We start from the raw sequence: 19,946 nt of genomic DNA, 5'->3' as shown, positions 1-19,946 counted from the left end.
CTGCCTCTGATTTGACTGATAGTGGGTGCAGGTTGAGTGGAATAGGCCTCTACACGTTGGCTAATCTGTTCTAGTGGCCCGATTAGGATCTACCTGGCTACTCAATGTAGGCTAGTCTGTCTAGTTTGTTTCATTCTCATATTGTGAGAACTGAATATGCCATTTTCAAACAACATGCCATACACGGTTATTCAGGCCTATGACTGTGTGATTTAAATAAAGCTGGCGTATTTTTATCTATTTAACAGCCTAGTCCTACCCGAAAGGGTAGGGTTTTTTACATTTTCCAAATTAAGCCTAGCCTTAATAAGACCAGTTATAAATGCGGTCATTACACATGTTGTTTGACATAGCACAGGATTAGTCTCAATTTATTATGAAATATTTTTTACAAGTCGTCAACATTTTACCATTTATTTAGTTGATTATGTATATTCATAAATAGTCAAGCTTTTCGTAAAGTTGTAAATAACATTGACTTGTGTAAAAAAGCCAGTTCCCATATTTTTATGAATTCTTTCAAAATAACTGCTATAATGTATACATGTATTTTCCCAACATATAGGCTCGACCCTTATTCACACACCTCTAGCTCACTCATTGTTGTTGATTATTAAGATCTAATTGAAACTGGTCTTTATGGGCATTATTATGTAGGCTATTAGTTTTCTAATAGCAAATTTGTAGAAAAAATGACATATGCCTACAAATAGGTACGCAAAGAAAGAAACTCACTCGAATAATAGAAAATGCTGAAATTCAATGTTTGAATACGCTCAGCCTATATAGCCTACCCCCGGCTCCGATCTGTAGAACATACATTGGTGGTCTTATGCCGACCCTCAGGTAGGCCCGTCTTTAGACCCATGGCAAAGGTTTGAGGAGAGATAAAGATACAAATATAGATAAAATGACAAAACGACCATATGGCCGCCTGAAGGGAGAATGCATTTAACAAGGTTTAAGTCTAGGAAAATTGAGTAAATAAATTTAGATTGTGTTGATTTATATATAATTATCACAACCTAAAATATACATTTGAAAGAAAAAGAATGAACAAAATTAAGATCATAAGGAAGAACAACAGAAAGAAAGAAAGAAAGAAAGAAAGAAAGAAAGAAAGAAAGAAAGAAAGAAAGAAAGAAAGAAAGAAAGAAAGAAAGAAAGAAAGAAAGAAAGAAAGAAAGAAAGAAAGAAAGAAAGAAAGAAAGAAAGAAAGAAAGAAAGAAAGAAAGAAAGAAAGAAAGAAAGAAAGAAAGAAACCATCAATAAAGTCGTTTTCTGCGTCTGTTTTCTGCTCCCTGCCGGTATTATTCTCTGTTTTCCCATGCCTCGGTGTTATTCTCTCCTGTTTTCGCCTCTCTGCCTTGTATTATTCTGCTGTTTCTCCTCCCTGCCTGTGTTATTCTCTGTGTTTCAGTACTGGACGTGGTCCTCGTGTCTGTTACCGGGCTGTGATGATGAAGTGTTTTCCCGGTGACGGTGACAGAGGCTTTCTCTCGCGTCCAGGTGATGAACGTCCGGCTGATCAGGCGGAAAATAAGTAATTAAAACCTATAAATTATCCACGGGCAGCCCCCTCTCACATCGCTTTACAGGAGAGATAAGAGCTCATTCGAGCCTGGAAAACTATTTTGTTGACAATTGTTACCCTGGGGGGAAAATAAGGTAAGACAAGCCATAAAGCATTTGTTAAATGTAATAAGCGGAGCTTGACAAATTAGTGCTTTTGGCTTATTCCTGAAACGTGTAACTAAAGGAGTGGTGACTGGTACTGTGTTGCTCAGCCCAGTATGTTTTCCATCTATTTCTACTCTATTGGTCCATTGAGTCATATATGACTAAATATGTATGAATGAAACTACCGTTTTGAGGCCTGTTGGTGTGCGCGCGCAATCTATTGTTACGCACAACTAATTAGCCTCACAGTCTCCAAATACCTCGAGTTTCATAAATAATAGGATTATTCTGGGTGAACAAATTCTAAAAGTAGAAAATTGTCATAATTTCATATTTTACGGTCATCATTTAACTTTAAAAGATCAGCTTTTCTCTATTGAATTATTTTTCTCTTTGGTTTTCAATTAAAACAAACAATATTAGAAAACGATCAATTTGGTCTAATTGCGGATTGCAGTTGCGATTGATATTAAGATAAAAAATTGCCTATTTGTTGAAATTTGAAGTAGCCTACATTTATTGTAATCTCGCAATTCGGCTTTGTCCAATAATGCTCAACGGAACCCTGAATAAATAATCAGGACATATTCGTTTAATTTATTTGAGCATGATATAGTAGACCTAAAAGCTATGTAGACCTATATAAGGCTAGATTTAGACCTATATAGGCTAGATCTAGTCTCTACTCTCATCAGGCTGAAGGCACGTAAGCAAGCAGTGATCATCTCTTCTTGGGTTTCTGTGAACCTCTTCGGTGCTTCTGTTGCTCAGAGACGCGTGACGTTATTGGACGTCGTCACCCAGATCCAGAAGTGTCCCGGGCAGCGATTGGTCCGCTCTCACTCTTCGTGTTCCTCGTGCTCCTCGGGTTGGTGGTGTGTGTGTTGGGGGGGGGGGGGGGGGGGGGGGGGGGCTGAGTGATGTGAAGGCTTGGGGAACATCTCGCTGTCATACAGCGGTGCTGAACGGCACGGGGAGCGAGCAGAGCGCGCGGTTCCGTGGTCGGTGTTTAGTGAAGTCGACGATATGACACAGCGGCGCAACACGCACGCGGGATGTCACCAGTTTAAAACACAAAAATAATGCATCATAATATTCAGATGGGAAAATAACTAGTTTCAGTTATCGAGCCATCGCGGTTTGTAGAATTATTATTGGATACAACTGCAGCCCAACAAGTGGACGTGGACTTGGAGCGTCTCGAGCCGTGATGGAGGAGCCGCGGGACGCTAACAGTCCGGATAGCAGCGGAGCAGAGAGCCCCTCTCCCAGCCTCCCTTCGCCGCCGATCCTGCCGCTCCAGGCCGCCCAGCAGGCCCACAGGACCACCAACTTCTTCATCGACAACATCTTGAGGCCGGACTTCGGCTGCAAGAAGGAGCTCGCGAGGGAACGGGCTCAGAGCTCGAGCCGGGAACGGGGGGGTCTCCCGGTGGTCCGACCCACCCACCCGGGCACGCCTTGCCAGGACTCCAACTGCAGTAGTGACAGCACCTCGTCGTCCTCCGCTGCCTCGTCCCTCGCGCTGTCGCCAAGCCCCAAGAAAAGCTCGAGCTCCGCGGCGGAGGACGGCTCGGGTGGCGGGGGGGGCGGCGCGAAGTTCGGGGACACAACGTCCTCCTCCTCGGTGGTCCTGAACGGGACCGGCGGCAGCACGACCCCCACGCCCGAGACGCAGCCGCTGCTGTGGCCCGCGTGGGTCTACTGCACGCGCTACTCGGACAGGCCGTCATCTGGTAAGACGAGAGTTATGAACAAAAAGACGAGACTTTACGAACAACCAGACGAGAGTTTATGAACAACAACGATAAGTGGCTCTGCGTTGTGGTGAACGGAATAAACCACTATATGGAACCGAGGCCTTTCCTTTGGTTTAGTTTGTGTGTTGGTTTAGTTTTCAGTGGGACGCTTATTCTTGCTTTAGCTATTTGGATAATTCCGTTTTTTATCGTGGAGACTACATATATTTTTAATTTTTAGTCATATCCAAATATCTATATTCGTACAAAAAAATATTATATTATCTCGCTTGGTTACATTGTTGATTTAGCCCTGTTTGGGATTATGTTGGTTTCAATCAAATATTTATCATATTCACTAATAATATGAAATGAATTAATATTATATATTGAATGAGTTGAACGTTAGTTGAACCATGTGAGTCTCAGTGAGAGTCGGCCGGGCCATATGTAGGCTATGTCTGTAGCTTAGTTGTAACATGCAGTTGAAAGGTGTTGTTGCGTTCAGGAGAGTTCATCTATTGAGAACAGAACCAGGCATTCAGCCGTGCAGTGTTTGATAGAAAAGGTTTTCCGTGTCAGCCTAGTTTGACATATTCCTGGAAAAAAAAGCCTTGTGTTGTAATCCTGAAGACCTTCTGGCAGTGAATTGTATATTATTTTTACGGTAAACTTTAGGCCGTGACAGGGTGTTTCAATTAGCCTATGAAAACGATGGTATTTGACCATCTCCTCCGTGAGCGAACGCACAGAGCGGCTAAATTCACATGAACGGAGAAACACGAATACGTTCAAATAAAGGAGAAATAACATCAACCGACAGAGCCTCAGCTGGGAGGACATTTTGAATTAATTAAAGCACCGTGGATAATTGGTGCCTTATGGCATGATAGTATTTTGCTCGGCCTAAGCATTGAAAAATATCAATATTACAATATCTAAATATGAAATAAGAAATCTTTTGATTGTTATCTTTTATTTTCAACTGGTTTGGTTCTTTACAAAAACATGACCTATTCAGATACAGTAAAATCTCTGCATTGCATTAGAAAAAAATAACAATGCCATTTAGTAAATTACATTAGGCCTATTTCTGTAATTACCCAAATATTATTGTAATTTAACAGACGTAATAGGCATAGCCAACTGCAACTATTATACTATTTTACTTACTACACTATTTTTCTATATTTTTTTGTATATTAGTATTTACTAAATTGCATCCACCCCAATGACATTTTACCTCCTCCAGGCCTATTATATTTTCTAATGAACAACGGTTGGCTACCGATAGGTCTGAAACATATATAATAGCACACATACTGTAACCGGGGGATTTGTTTAATTTACAACTTTTCCACTTTTATTTGAACTTTAATTCCATTTACATTTGTCTAGGCATAATATCTAGGCAAAAATAAAGGTGCAGCTGTTTTTTAATCAAAAGGTGCTTAATGGGTTTAATCAAAAGGTGAATATCCCGAGCACAAAGTCTGCGAGCCCGTTCTGAATTTGTAGGTGACGTTGTAGGTGTGTGCGGTGACTCTCGCGGTAATTAAAAAAAGCGTCAGCCCTCGCGTGTTTTGGTTGACTGGGTCACGTCGTGGCACAATAACAAACAGGTCGGTCTCTGTGTATCGGGGATTAAACGGAGCTATCAGAGGCTGTCCTGATCAGATGACGGAGCCGACAGGCCGACACGTTGATCTAGGTCTTGCTTGTATACCAGAAAATAGTATATTTATTGTTATAGCTACAATAGCTCAATATAGCTACAAATGAAAAAGTAACCTGCAAATAAGAACTGTGGTTGTTACGCCTATAATTAAAACAGATTCAGATGAACTGGAAAAACATCCAAAGTGGGCTACAATTAGGCCTATTACAACAATGATATTCATTAATGATCAATTATCAAATATACATTTTCATTGATATTATTATTAAGGTTGTTATTATTATTATTATGGATAATGATGATAATAATATAATGATAATAGCCCAATATAAAATAATAATATATTTTATTATTAGGACTAAGCACGTTGCATTACTGATATTATTATTGTAATTAAAGTGATAGTTTAGTAGATTCGTGTTGATCTTATTTGTATTCTATTTTAAGAATATAGCCTATTATCTGTGTTTATCATTTGGTTTCGCCTATTTATAAATGAGTAGCCTAGAACCTGTACAAACAAGGTCCCAACAATGCGTCCTTTCCAGCTGCATACAGATGCAACAATAGTCGCAATCCTTGTATATTTATATTGTCGTTTTTACTATCGCTCCTACTGTAGGTCCAAGGACACGGAAATTGAAAAAGACGAAAAACGAGAAGGAGGACAAGCGACCCCGGACGGCGTTCACGGCCGAGCAGCTGCAGCGGCTGAAGACCGAGTTCCAGGCCAACCGCTACATCACGGAGCAGAGGAGGCAGTCTCTGGCCCAGGAGCTCAGCCTCAACGAGTCGCAGATCAAGATCTGGTTCCAGAACAAGAGAGCTAAAATTAAAAAGGCGAGCGGCTTCAAGAACGGCCTGGCGCTCCAACTCATGGCGCAAGGATTATACAACCACTCCACGACCACCATTCAGGAAGACAAGGAGGAGAGCGACTAGTTTGTTTATCTGACAATGATACAAGAATCCCAGCCCTTGAAATCACATTTTATGAACAGTAGAAGTACTGCGGGCCTATAGTGATCATCCGGGTTGCTGTTATGAAGAGGTCTCCGTTCATTAGGCCTCGACTCGCGTGGACTTCAATTAGGTGTGAATTGGGTAAAACGTCTGCCCATAGGCGACCGCACACGCGCGGCGCGGTGGAAGATCCCTCGCCAATTATGGGACTGTGTACATTGTATATATCTAATTTAATTAACAGTATGGGAGAGACGTCTCACGCCATACTACCTTTGAAAAAAGGGTTGAATATCTTATAGGTCTACTGTTTCGTGAACTCGTGAACAAACTGACTAATGGGACTTGTGTGACCTGACACCACAAACCAAAGATTTTATTGGAAAACAAAGCCTGGAAAAAAGGACCTTTTGATGATCTCGTTTAGCCGATTCCTCCTTCTTGAGTTAGGAGTTGGCGTAACAATCAGCACTGAAGCCCCCCCCCACACACACACACACACACACACACACACACACACACACACACACACACACACACACACACACACACACACACACACACACACACACACACACACACACACACACACACACACTAACATACCCACACAATACACACACACCCTCCAAATCAACTCCTATCTATAATCATATATTGGCTTTTCGTTTGTTGATGCGAGCCTCCAACAGGCCGATCGAGCACCCGGGGGCCCGAGGCCCGAGAGAATAAAACAAATCGTCTGGACGCTCTGACGTTGCATTCCACAAGTGTTTGGCAGCGAAGATACGAGAGCGCGTTCATACCAGGAGCGCGCGGTGTTGGTGAACGATGTGCAACGCACCCTGTCCTGATCTCCAGAGAGGGAGACGTTCGGATTGGTTTGACCAGTCGCAGGGGGCTCCTTAAAAACCTTCGATAGGCTATTGGTCCCATCCAGTAGCAGGCCCCTCTCTGATGAAACCACATGGCCGTCCCCAGAGAGAAGGACCCTCCTCATAGGCCTGTATGTCTCATGTGTAGTTGGTGCCTTCGTTATAACTGGCGCTGAAACATGTTGGGGGAACACCGCCACCCCATCACTAACCCCCACAATCTGATGTGCAAAACATCACGTGCGTCCTTTATTGTGACGACCCGTTTATTTTTAAAGTCCCGGCCTGTTCCTCGGGGGCCACATAGGTACTCTGTCCTCGGTAGACGGCGTCACGACAGCCGATATCTGAAGATGGTGCGGGAAGAATATATGATGTACATTTTAACCATGTTTCCAAATAAAACACTTTTATATTGAAAAAATAGGAAACATGCGGATGGGCTGTTTTTTTCTCTCTCTCTGTCTTCCAGAGTTGAAAGAGCCCCGCGCGCTCTTTCAGTTCTGATCTATTTTAATTAAGAACCGGGGTGTGCACGCGGGGCGCGCCCCTGTGTTCTTCTATTTGGGTTCGCAGCTCGTTGGTTCAGTGAGTGGGACAACTGAATCCATATTCATGTAAAAAAATAAATAATCTGAAATGCAGGGGATTTATCCAGCGAGACGCAGCGATATCTGGGCTGTTGAAAAGGTTGCAGAGCATGAAATTGCCTCGCAGTGCACTCCGTCTCTCCTGTGTTCACTCATTTCATCCGACTCTGTAAATGTCGAAATATAGCACATAATAACATGATAGTATCCTGCTTTCTCTCTCCCGGTATCAAAGACAGCACGGCTGTCGCGCACGTGAACCGGTGCACGGACAGAAGGTCGCGAGGTTACGCGCGCAACCGATCTCAAGGTCACGGAGAGGCCTGTGCGGTCAACATTAAGACCGATAGAAAACTCGTTTAAATACATCCATTATATCCCTTTTTAACAATAATTGTAAGGTTTGAAGCGATGAGTAGGCTATATTATTATGTCCAGTCTTGTCGTGTTTTAGGTCAGTTGTCAAATATCCGATCAGGAAGTAAATTTGTTAGGCTATTAGTCATCACATCTGACCACAATAGGTTATAATGTATACACAAATAGTTTCACTATTGCAATATCGTAATTTTTTAAGCTGACTTTATAAAATAAATATTTGTTTGCAATATTGATCAAAAACCACAGAAACCAATAACATGATCATCTTTTATTGGAAGTCTTTTAAATGTTTAATATTGGCCTTGTGTGTGTGTGTGTGTGTGTGTGTGTGTGTGTGTGTGTGTGTGTGTGTGTGTGTGTGTGTGTGTGTGTGTGTGTGTGTGTGTGTGTGTGTGTGTGTGTGTGTGTGTGTGTGTGTGTGTGTGTGTTTGAGAGAGAGAGAGAGAGAGAGAGAGAGAGAGAGAGAGAGAGAGAGAGAGAGAGAGAGAGAGAGAGAGAGAGAAAGACATGAGGGACAGAGAGTGAGAGAGAGAAAGACATGAGAGACAGAGAATGAGAGAGAGAGAAAGACATGAGAGACAGAGAGTGAGAGAGAGAGAGAGAGAGAGAGAGAGAGAGAGAGAGAGAGAGAGAGAGAGAGAGAGAGAGAGAGAGAGAGAGAGAGAGAGAGAGAGAGAGAGAGAGAGAGTGAGACAGATAGTAATCGAAAGTGACTGTTAGATGTAAATGTGTGTGTGTGTGTGTGTGTGTGTGTGTGTGTGTGTGTGTGTGTGTGTGTGTGTGTGTGTGTGTGTGTGTGTGTGTGTGTGTGTGTGTGTGTGTGTGTGTGTGTGTGTGTGTGTCTCTATGTGTGTGTGTGTGTGTGTGTGTGTGTGTGTGTGTGTGTGTGTGTGTGTGTGTGTGTGTGTGTGTGCGTGTCTGTGTGTGTGTGTGTGCGTGCGTGCGGTTGCATGTACTGTGCTCCTCAGGGTCATGGGAGTGAATGTCTTTTGATGAGTAAGTTGGTGAGTAAGTGAAGTGCATTTCCTTAACCACTTGGGTCGGCCTATCGTGGAAATAGAGCTCCACGTAGCAGCCTTAACGCATCGCCAACATATCCCTCTGGCCGTCCGAGAGACACAGCGACACGTGTTATCCTGACACGCTCATTTAACTACATTTTTGTGTGTGCATATCTTATGTATAATAACATTATTTAGATCGAAATAGAAAGAAAACGAAAAACAATACCCTAGTTCTTCGAAAAATTGCTAGAAAAATATAATTTAGAAAAAGGCCAAACATCAAGCCTATTAGCTTGATTAATTAGACTGAGATCTAATCATTATGGACCGGTTATCCAGGACGTTTTCACAGAAAATGCATCTTATAGGCCTAATCAGTCCCCCCACAGACTTTAAGAACACATTGCGCCCATGTTCCAGTCAGGTGGATGATCACTAGACCTCAGAGAGGACCCATCGGTGCGGCATGCAGGCGAAACGCGCTCTGGAAATGACATTTCGTCATATTACCTATTTATCTATAACGTCTATGCTTTTTGATTGCTATGTTTTCTTCGGTTTTCTTTTGTGTATTTATTTACTGCTCTGTTTAATTTCTGAATGCCTTTGAAACGATGAAACATCAACAATTGAAAAATAAATTGGAATAGAGAAAAAAAAGAGGTAGAATAAAAACTAACAGAATAAATAGGCCGTCTAAGAACAACGGTAGGTTTTAGATTTATCTTCTCAAGTTTTATTTTTCGTCCAGTTTCCTTTATAAAACTGCTTCAACATTGGCCTGTGCAATTCAAAGCCATATATACCGCGTTCATTATACAACAGTTAGGAACCAATCAGATCGCTGGATTTAAGCCACCCGTTGGATATATATATATATATATATATATATTTTTTTTTTTAAAAAGCGTTTATATATTTTTTTTTAATATATATATATATATATATATATATATATATATATATATATATATATACATATATATATATATATATATATATATATATAGTGTATATGTAGCACCACATTTGTGTAAAGAATGCTGACGCAGCGTGTGTGGAGTCAGTTTTCGATTCCCAGACCACGTCCGGTAATAGGCCTACTGTATAATTATTTGGGCCTAAATTACTTATCGAGTGCATGTCTTCCAGATGAAGCTCAACTATTTCCGTCGGCCTGGAGGTCGTCTGTCATCCGGGATGAGGTGCCGCAGGGCCGCCGGCTCGTCAGGTGCTGCCGCCGAGAAGCGGCCCTCTTCCCAGGGAGGGGCTGGTCCGGCAGACGGGAGCCTGCCCAAACAAAGTCTTCGGAAAAAAAAACAGGGTAGCTAACAGTGTGGCTGGATCAATTTGTCAAATTGAAAGCTAGATGTTGTGACAGGTTGAGTGGATCTCTGCCTCTACCTGTTTTCCCTTACCACTGGCATCCACGGCTTTTAACAACGGTTGTTCAGAGGAAAACTGAGATATTTTGCAATTAGATAATAGATGGACTAGATAGACTAATATAATTTATTCATATGGTTCAATTACTTTTTCTCATCCATGCATAATTGCATAATAGGAATAAAGCGTATGTGTGTGATTGCATGTGTGCAAAATCACATAGAGCGTGATGCAAATTTCAGAACAATTAGACGAATTAACATTTCCCTACCAATTACATGCGGTGTGCGCGCGCGTATGTTTGCGTGTGTGTGTGTGTGTGTGTGTGTGTGTGTGTGTGTGTGTGTGTGTGTGTGTGTGTGTGTGTGTGTGCGTGTGTGCGTGTGTGTGTGTGTGTGTGTGTGTGTGTGTGTGTGTGTGCGCGTGTGTGTGCGTGTGCGTGTGCGTGTGTGCGTGTGCGTGTGTGTGTGTGTGTGTGTGTGTGTGTGTGTGTGTAACTGTAAGAGAATGTGTGTGAGGCAGAAGGACTCCAGGCTCGGATTGGCCGCACAGCCCGCCCTCTGGCAGAACGCGGCTTTAATTTACATGCAAATGAAGGCAATAAACAGAGAGCGAACATAATGTCGTTGATTGTTGTCTTGCGACTAATGGCGCGGGCTGCGGTCCTCACACACACACAAACACACACACACATACACGCACACAAACACACACACGTGCACACACGCGCGCGTGCAAACGCGTACACGTACACGCACCCATCTGACACACACACACACACACACAATGGCACATTTTAAAAAGCGTTAATATATTTTTTAACGAAAGTATTTAACATGTTCTCTTATATTAGTCAATTATTAGTCAAAGTAAACATTTATTTGAGTTATTTTCACCTGGATTAAGGTGAAATATCCTCAATATATGTTTCAAAGCTAGATAAAAAATATCAGAAAAATAAATTCAGTATCACCATAGCATACAAAAGAAATAAGATGATATGAAAATAAACTAAAATGTAAGACCCTATGTTTGGTCCAGCATAATTTAAGTTCAATTTCACTAACCCTTATGTACGGTATTCGTACATAATTAAATTGTATTCTGGAAATGTGCATGCCATAATGTTTCAATAACGTATGCCGCCTTAAATATGTGTTGAGCGTTTAGCATAAATGTAATATCACAAGGACAATATTTATCTTTTCCATGATGTCTCACAGTATCTGTGTGTAGTTATTTATGTGAGTGTGTGTGTGTGTGTGTGTGTGTGTGTGTGTGTGTGTGTGTGTGTGTGTGTGTGTGTGTGTGTGTGTGTGTGTGTGTGTTTGTCTGTGTGTGTGCGCATGTGTTTGTGTACCTGTCTGTGTGTGTGTGTGTGTGTGTGTGTGTGCGTGTGTTTTTGTGTGTGTGTGTGTGTGTGTGTGTGTGTGTGTGTGTGTGTGTGTGTGTGTGTGTGTGTGTGTGTGTGTGTGTGTGTGTGTGTGTGTTTGTGTGTTTGTGCGTGTGCATGTGTATCCTCAGCCTGTTTTCATGTCGGGAGCAGATAGCCACCATTCCTCTGAACATACCGTCCTGGTCCGACACCGTCCCCACACCGTCCCCACACCGTCTCGTCCCCACACCGTCCCCACACCGTCCCCACACCGTCCCCACACCGTCACAACACCGTCTCGTCCCCACACCGTCCCCACACCGTCCCCACACCGTCCCCACACCGTCCCCACACCGTCTCGTCCCCACACTGTCCTCGTCCCCACACCGTCCCCACACCGTCCCCACACCGTCCCCACACTGTCCTCGTCCCCACACCGTCCCCACACCGTCCCCACACTGTCCCCACACCGTCCCCACACCGTCCCCACATCGTCCCGTCCCCACACTGTCCTGGTCCCCACACCATCCCCACACTGTCTTGGTCCCCACACCGTCCCCACACCGTCCCCACATCGTCCCGTCCCCACACCGTCCCCACACCGTCACAACACCGTCTCGTCCCCACACCGTCCCCACACCGTCACAACACCGTCCCCACATGTCCCGGTCCAACACTGTACTCACACTGTCCCGCTCCCCACACCGTCCTGGTCCCCACAGTGTCCCCACACTGTCCCAGTCCCAAAACCATAAGTCACTCTTTCTGCCTTTTGGATCAGGAGACGACGATACAGACTGATGAATGGACCAACAGAACGCCAGACAGATGGGCAGGCAGCCAAATGGCAGATGGACAGACAGAGAGGAAGAACTGGACAGTCCTGGACATGACTGTAAATTCATGGGTATCCTCATGCATTCAGAACTCCATTTACACAAGAATGTGGAATGTACACACACATACACACAAACACACACACACACACACACACACACACACACACACACACACACACACACACACACACACACACACACACACACACACACACACACACATGCACACAAACACACACAAACACAGGTTCCCTAATACAAACCCAGGCACAACAATCACAATACACAAAATCCCAGAGGTCCACACATGTAATGTGTGATAAGTGTTATGATAATCTGGCCCTGGTTCAGCCGGAGCCAGCCAGACATGGATAAGTGTTCTGCGAAGGCCTTATATTATAATATAATATGATTTAAATAGACATTCAAGAGAGCTCCAAGGGCCTAGCATCATCCAGTCAGCTGTCCACAAACACGCCACCAAAAGTCGCTACAGCTGTGGTGAAAATGGATGGTGAGTTTTTCAGATCAAGCGTAAATAAAGTGTAGCACTGAAATAAACAGTGTGTTTGTGAATTTATGTGTGGGTGCGCGCGCGTGTGGGTGTGTCTCTCCTACTCTCTCTGATTTTATGTGTGCTTCTTTGTCCCTAAACCGTGTAAATAATACACTGATGCATTGATTAGCTGGTAGAACAATTTCATGTTTTCTACCTGTGTGATTGTGTGTGTTTGTGTGTGTTTGTGTGGGTGTTCGTGTATAGGAGGCTTTTTTGTGTATGTCCGTGTGCAAGTCGGCATGTCGACCCCCTCCCTCTTCCCCACACTGCCCACACTACCGAAAACAGACACACACACACACACACACACACACACACACACACACACACACACACACACACACACACACCCAAGACCATGACAGACATGACCACCGCTACACCTGGCTTCTCCACCTCTGCGGCTCTCGTGGCAGCAATTCATTCAGAAGCACGGACCCCCATAGAGAACCCCTTCTTTGGGGCTGCCATCTTGAGTTTGAAATGTTAGGTAGAGCGCCGTTCAGCACAAACATTCATCTGCTGTGTTTATAATGATGTGATGCGTGGTTTCAATTTAAAGATGGCCCCATCTGTGTGTAGTGTTCTCCCAGCACTAGCCCCAAGTCATCCTTAATATTTATCAGACAAACACCTTTCAATAGTTTTTCTCTTTCTAATTTTAACTTGAAATAGATGTCAACTTCGATTTGTCAAACTAAATTTGTCAAACACTGTGAAAATGTAGAGTTGATTAAATGTGAACTAACATGCAAATAGCACAGCCCTCTCTCAAGTGTAGTGCTCATGTGTTTTCATTTGTGAGAAAAATATTTCCTGGGGCGGTTTTCCCAACAAACAAAGACATGTCCGGAATCGTCAGGGTTACCTTACTGGAAGCTGATTGGTCCAGTTCATCAGCAGTTGAGTGAGACCACATCTGTGCTGCTGTGATCCGACACAAAAAAAGAATGAGTGAATGCACGAGTTAAAAAACAGAGAGAGTAGGAGTGTATTAGATGGGTTGCAATTGATTGCTTATCCGTGCCTGGACCTGGTGACACGATCACAAAACCTTGTTTCCATTTCACGTCGTCTTTAAAAAAAAGTTTTCTCTACACTGTAGTAATATGCTCTATTTTGGAGCTTGAACACTATGTTACTATGTAAAAAATATGTTATATATGTATGTGTGTGTGTGTGTGTGTGTGTGTGTGTGTGTGTGTGTGTGTGTGTGTGTGTGTGTGTGTGTGTGTGTGTGTGTGTGTGTGTGTGTGTGTGTGTGTGTGTGTGTGTCTGTTTGTGTGTGTGTGTGTGTGTGAGCAAGATGCGCCATAATCCCTCATAAACCATACGGATAATCTCGAGCAAGGGATCCAATTATCAGCACTGCATCAACATTTCTAACACACGAAAAAAAAAAAAAATCAATTTCAAAGCGAGAGCAAAAAGAGCTTCAATTTAAATTTGTCCGGCAGCAACAACAACAGCAACAGAAGCAGCAGCAGCGAGAGTAAACTAGCCATGGCAGCTTGTACTGTATTATACAGCTGGGGAGCTTTCATAAATCTAATCGCCTTCACAGGCATCAGGTTCAGCTGGCTCTCCGCTGTATCACAAGACACATAAATATGTATGAATGCTCGGGGAGCGCTGAGCAGACAGTTATAGAGGTGTCAGAGACAGATAACAGAGGTGCGAAGGATATTCCGCCTCGCCGCTATAGGAAAGCGCTGTTTCACGAGCTCTGTTTGTATGCATTTGTGTGTGTATGTGTGTGTGTGTATGTGTGTGCATTTTCCTATGTCTGTTTGTGTGTATGTGTGTGTGTTTTCCTATGTTTGTTTGTGTGTATGTGTGTATTTGTGTGTGTTTATGTGTATTTGTGTGTATGTGTGTGTGTGTGTGTATGTGTGTGTGTGTTTTCCTATGTGTGTTTGTGTTTATGTGTGTGTGTGTGTGTGTGTGTGTGTGTGTGTGTGTGTGTGTGTGTGTGTGTGTGTGTGTGTGTGTGTGTGTGTGTGTGTGTGTTTATGTGTATTTGTGTGTGTGTGTGTGTGTGTGTGTGTGTGTGTGTGTGTGTGTGTGTGTGTGTGTGTGTGTGTGTGTGTGTGTGTGTGTGTGTGTGTGTGTGTGTGTGTGTGTGCTTGTGTGTATGCGCACGTGTGTGTGTGTGAATGTGTGTGTGTATGGGTGCGTGCCCACACACGCTCATGTGTGCTGCCTTTGGTAGACTCACACCATAAGCACACTGGTGTGGAGATAATAGCTGGACAGCATTTTAGCCTGTTAGCATGTTAGCATGTTATGTTAAAGTGGTAACCGTTGGAAACGATGGCAGGCCATACAGAGGACAGCTTTAAACAGAGGAGGTTTAAAGCGATTGGTAGTAGAGAAGAGGAACATGTATATGTTTGAGCTTTTGCATACTGTACAACCAAGTGCACGGAAATACGCGGGGAGCACGACAGACACATCCGCTTTTAATATTTTATGTCTTTGTATGGCTGGTAAAAAGAGGGGGAGAGCGCATGGACATGGGGGAGGATCAGGAACTGATAGATATAATCCAGAGAAAGAGAAAGAGAGAGTGAGGAATAGAGAGAGAGAGAGAGAGAGAGAGAGAGAGAGAGAGAGAGAGAGAGAGAGAGAGTGAGAGAGGTCCAGACGGAAAGAGAGATGGATCCACAGAGAGAGAGAGAGAGAGAGAGAGAGAGGGAGATAAAGAAGGAAGGAGAGGTTGATCAGTAGAGAGAGAGAACGAGGAGGAAAAAGAGGTAGATCCACAGAGAAAGAAGATCAAGAAGGAAGGAGAGGTTGATCAGTAGAGAGAGAGAACGAGGAGGAAAAAGAGGTAGATCCACAGAGAAAGAAGATCAAGAAGGATAGAGAGGTCGATCCACGAGAAAACTGAGAGGCAGACTGTCTAAGTGTGGGCCCATGTGTTGGTCATGGAGGTCAGGTTACAGCAGGGAGGCATGCTGGGAATGGTGAGCGGAGATCAGCTTTTACGCCACCGGCATCATGGGTGGTCCCTGTGGAATCCACCATGTGTGTGTGTGCGTTTATGTGTGTGTGCGTGTGTGTGTGCGTGTGTGTTTGTGTGTGTGTGTGTGTGTGTGTGTGTGTGTATCGTCCATCTTTCTATCTGTGTGTGTGTCTGTACTGCTAATAGCGGCACACACATACACACACGAACACACACACACACACAGACACACACACACACACACACACACACACACACACACACACACACATACACAAGCAGTAGCCCCCCATGTGTGTGTCTGCCGTTCCTCTGTTGAAAGCGGTCCTCATTTCCAGGATATAAATTAGCAAGCATATTTGCATACGTGTTTTGAAGTGGGGAGAGACTCCTTACAGGTCCAACACATGCCACTGGCTCCTTGACGTGTCAGTAATTAGAACATGTGTGGGGCCACCAACACACATACGCACGCACATACAGAGACAAACCAAACAGGGTGGTTATTGCATGTGTGTGTGCGTGTATGTTTGTGCGTGTTTGTCTGTGTTCGAGTGTGTTAGTGTGTGTGTGTGTGTGTGTGTGTGTGTGTGTGTGTGTGTGTGTGTGTGTGTGTGTGTGTGTGTGTGTGTGTGTGTGTGTTTGTGTGTGAGTGTGTGTGTGTGTGTGTGTCTGTGTGTGTTTGTGCGTGTGTGCGTGTGTGAAGGATTGGAATGTTGTTTTAAATCAGTCAAGGTAAGTATTTTTTCCCATAGAATAATGTATACTAATCATAATAACAATAGTCATTTAGAATAATTGTATAATAATATGAATAATAATAAAGGATATAATAATCATCATAATAATATATGCATCAATAAAAAGTGGTCTATTCAAATCATAGCCAACCACATGGATTAACATGCTTGGAGCCTGACAGTTAGGATATATACAGCCGTCCAAGAGCTGTTACTGTTCCCTAGTAAGAGGCAGATTGTTTCTGCGTGAGAGGTATTCGAGGTGGTGTCGCGTTAATTAAGTGGGCAGTGTGTGTAATCAGCTGAGGGCGGTGTTAGCCTAATGGAAACGGCTAATTAATTACCTATAGCCGCTGCCGCTGCAACACAGCGACAAGGCTTCTACACAGGCACCAATTAGCAACGGGACACGCACACAATTAATGATAAGCATTAGACGACGTGCAACCGTGATGCATTAGCCACGAGGGAGAACCGACCGCAAGGTGTGAACCAGAGGGAGAGGGGGGAGCGGGGGTTCCGCGTACCAAAATAAAAGCGTGGCTAAATCCACGTTAGGTTCCGTGCCCCTCGTCCGGCGGCCAGGCGTCGAGGTGGGCGGCGGGGAGGTGACGCCGCGGGCGAGAAATACGTAGAATCTGGGGGCATAATTCTGGCTCATCGCTCATCTCCAGAACCATCGCTTATAGCCTCTTTAGCAGGGGGCTGAATGGCCGCCTTTGTTGGCGTGCGATTCATCATCGGCCCGACTACAGCGTGAAGGGAACTGAGCTGCTTTTCCAGACGACCCTCCAGTGAGCACCACTGCACAGCTGGTCTGTATAAGCCGCCAAGACACTGACTGATTAACTCGGTGCAGGTGCATGCGCCAGCCCGCGCAGCTAGCCGCGCAGCCCGGCGCTGCAGCAGTTGTTGTGTATCACAGCCCGCCGCCCTGTCTCCTGTTTTCAGTGTTCGGCGCTTCATTTATGCTAATGCTAATGTATTCTGGAGCCCATATCAGCCTGTTACTGATATGGGGTGTGATAAGTGGGAACGGTAAAGGTGTTTGGAGTGACACGTTAGCCAATTAGTTCAGCCTAGAGTTTGCGTGTGTGTGTGTGTGTGTGTGTGTGTGTGTGTGTGTGTGTGTGTGTGTGTGTGTGTGTGTGTGTGTGTGTGTGTGTGTGTGTGTGTGTGTGTGTGTGTGTGTGTGTGTGTGTGTGTGTGTGTGTTTGTGTGGGTGTGTGTGACAGAGAGGGAGGTAATGAAGGCTATGAGGACATACTTGTGTATGTCCATGTTTGGGTCCACATGTCAGTGTGCGCTGGGAATTCGCAATTTTGCATGTGATGGTCCCTAATTCCGACCACTCCTGTCATGCTGCCCACCAACCTCCATCCTCCACCCTCCACCCTCCACCCTTCTCCCTCGACCCTCCACATACCACCCCCCACCCTCTACCCTCCAACACCCTCCTCCACCTCCCACCCTCCCCCCTCCTCCACCCTCAAACCTCCTCCACCCTCCACTCTCCACCCACCACCCTCCTCCCTCGACCCTGGAGGTGTAATCTTCCCAGAAGGTGATATACAGAGCTCATAAAAAGGGCTATCAGTGTCCCCTGATTCCCACTTGTTGTCTGAGCTCAACTGTGAAACCCGCTGCATGTGCACCTCAAAGCAGAATGGCCTCCCTTTGCGCTGGTCTCAGAGCCATATGGTAGCCATTACACAGTTGCAAGAAACAGCTTTTCTTTCAGGTCCTCTTTGAGGCTGAAGGGAGAGAGAGGGTGAGAGACAGACACAAAGAGAAAGAAAGAGAGAGAGAGAGATAAAAGAAGAGTGGTTTGAATCAAAGGTCAACAACATGTTTATGTGCTGGGTGGATTTAGTCTGATTGCTATTGTACAGAAAAAGCCCACCACACGTTCTGTGTGCGCCTGACCTATCAAGGGTGCCTATTTACGAAGCGTTTATTGTGGCGTGCAGGAGCTGTGTGAAATCAGTAACTGAGGGCTGTGACCCCGGACAGGTCAAAGTCAGACGCTGTGTGGTCCCTCTCTCTCTCCCTCTCTCTCCCTCCCTCCCTCCCTCTTTCTCTCTCTCTCTCTCTCTCTCTCTCTGTCTCTCTCTCTGTCTGTCTGTCTCTCTCTCTCTCTCTCTCTCTCTCTCTCTCTCTCTCTCTCTCTCTCTCTCTCTCTCTCTCTCTCTCTCTCTTTCTCTCTCTCTCTCTCTCTCTCTCTCTCTCTCTCTCTCTCTCTCTCTCTCTCTCTCTCTCTCTCTCTCTCTCCAAACCTTAACACATGGTACCGATAAGACCAGTCTGAAAGGGCTGAGTGAAAAGCACAAAGGCTGGACGATGAAACGCACCGCAGAGAAAATAGTTTTATCTTCCATGAGGCAGAAATAGAAAGTTTAGAAGAAATTAACAATAACTCAACACCACGTCATCAACGCTCAATATCAAACAAATGGCTTTATCACTTGTGTTCTAACATTAACATTTATCCAAAGCGACTTACAATAAGTGCATTTGTCAGAAGAAGGTGAAACAATATATGCTGTTGGTACAGTAAGGAAACTCATAGAACCAAGTGCAAAGCACTAACAATTGCTAGGTTAACCCATTCCCTGTATACAACAAAGATAGCTAGGATAAGATGCTACACAACTAAGTACTGTAACTAAGTACGACATATAATAGGTGCATACATTAAGTGGCAGGATTTAAAGCGGGGGGAACTTGTTCACTATAAAACCACGTTCAGATCATCTATACACACTCTAGATCTGTGGAGCAGTGCTGCTCTGCGCCGATGACGTTCCGCTGTGTTCCGGAGACAAACATTCCCAGCGCTACCAGTTGCCGGGCTACAGTAGGTGCTTCTTTGCCGTATGGTGGCTGACAACGGCGCCGTGGGCCATATGTGCCTGCATGCTGCCAGCGTGCAAACGGCTGTTGGAGGCAGGTGACGACGGGCCCCTCTGGGACGGCCACACCCCTCGGTTACCTCACCATGCTTCATCTCCTCGGGGCTACGACACACCTCTGGCTGTTACCGTGGTGCCATGTGTTTGTATGTTGTCGTTGTGGGGTTATTGTTAAAAGAAAGAAACCACAAAGTTTTTACCAAGTCTGTCTTCCTTGGTGTTGATGAAGAAGGGCTGGGGGGGAGTACGGGGGGAGG

The 19,946-nt window shown here is 44.6% G+C and overlaps 1 protein-coding gene across 1 annotated transcript; it reads left to right on the top strand.

The window, feature by feature from the left end:
* The first annotated feature begins 2,558 nt into the window (after positions 1 to 2,558).
* en1a (engrailed homeobox 1a) lies at positions 2,559 to 8,378 on the top strand. Its single transcript, XM_060040195.1, has 2 exons — positions 2,559 to 3,416; positions 5,720 to 8,378. Exons 1-2 carry the CDS (start codon positions 2,891 to 2,893, stop codon positions 6,037 to 6,039), a joined length of 846 nt encoding a protein of 281 aa, XP_059896178.1. The 5' UTR covers positions 2,559 to 2,890; the 3' UTR covers positions 6,040 to 8,378.
* Positions 8,379 to 19,946: the final 11,568 nt, after the last annotated feature.

The sequence above is a fragment of the Gadus macrocephalus genome, chromosome 20 (genome assembly GCF_031168955.1).
Source record: "Gadus macrocephalus chromosome 20, ASM3116895v1".
Lineage (NCBI taxonomy): Eukaryota > Metazoa > Chordata > Actinopteri > Gadiformes > Gadidae > Gadus > Gadus macrocephalus.
Note: the sequence above shows the minus strand (reverse complement) of the source record. Positions and strands in the feature narration are given on the sequence as shown.

What these genes read in the sequence shown, in the direction of transcription:
- en1a (XM_060040195.1), top strand. Translation starts at nt 2,891, where the DNA reads ATGGAGGAGCCGCGGGACGCTAACAGTCCGGATAGCAGCGGAGCAGAG. An exon ending in CTCGGACAGGCCGTCATCTG is followed by an intron (nt 3,417 to 5,719) that starts GTAAGACGAGAG and finishes CTCCTACTGTAG; the next exon opens with GTCCAAGGACACGGAAATTG.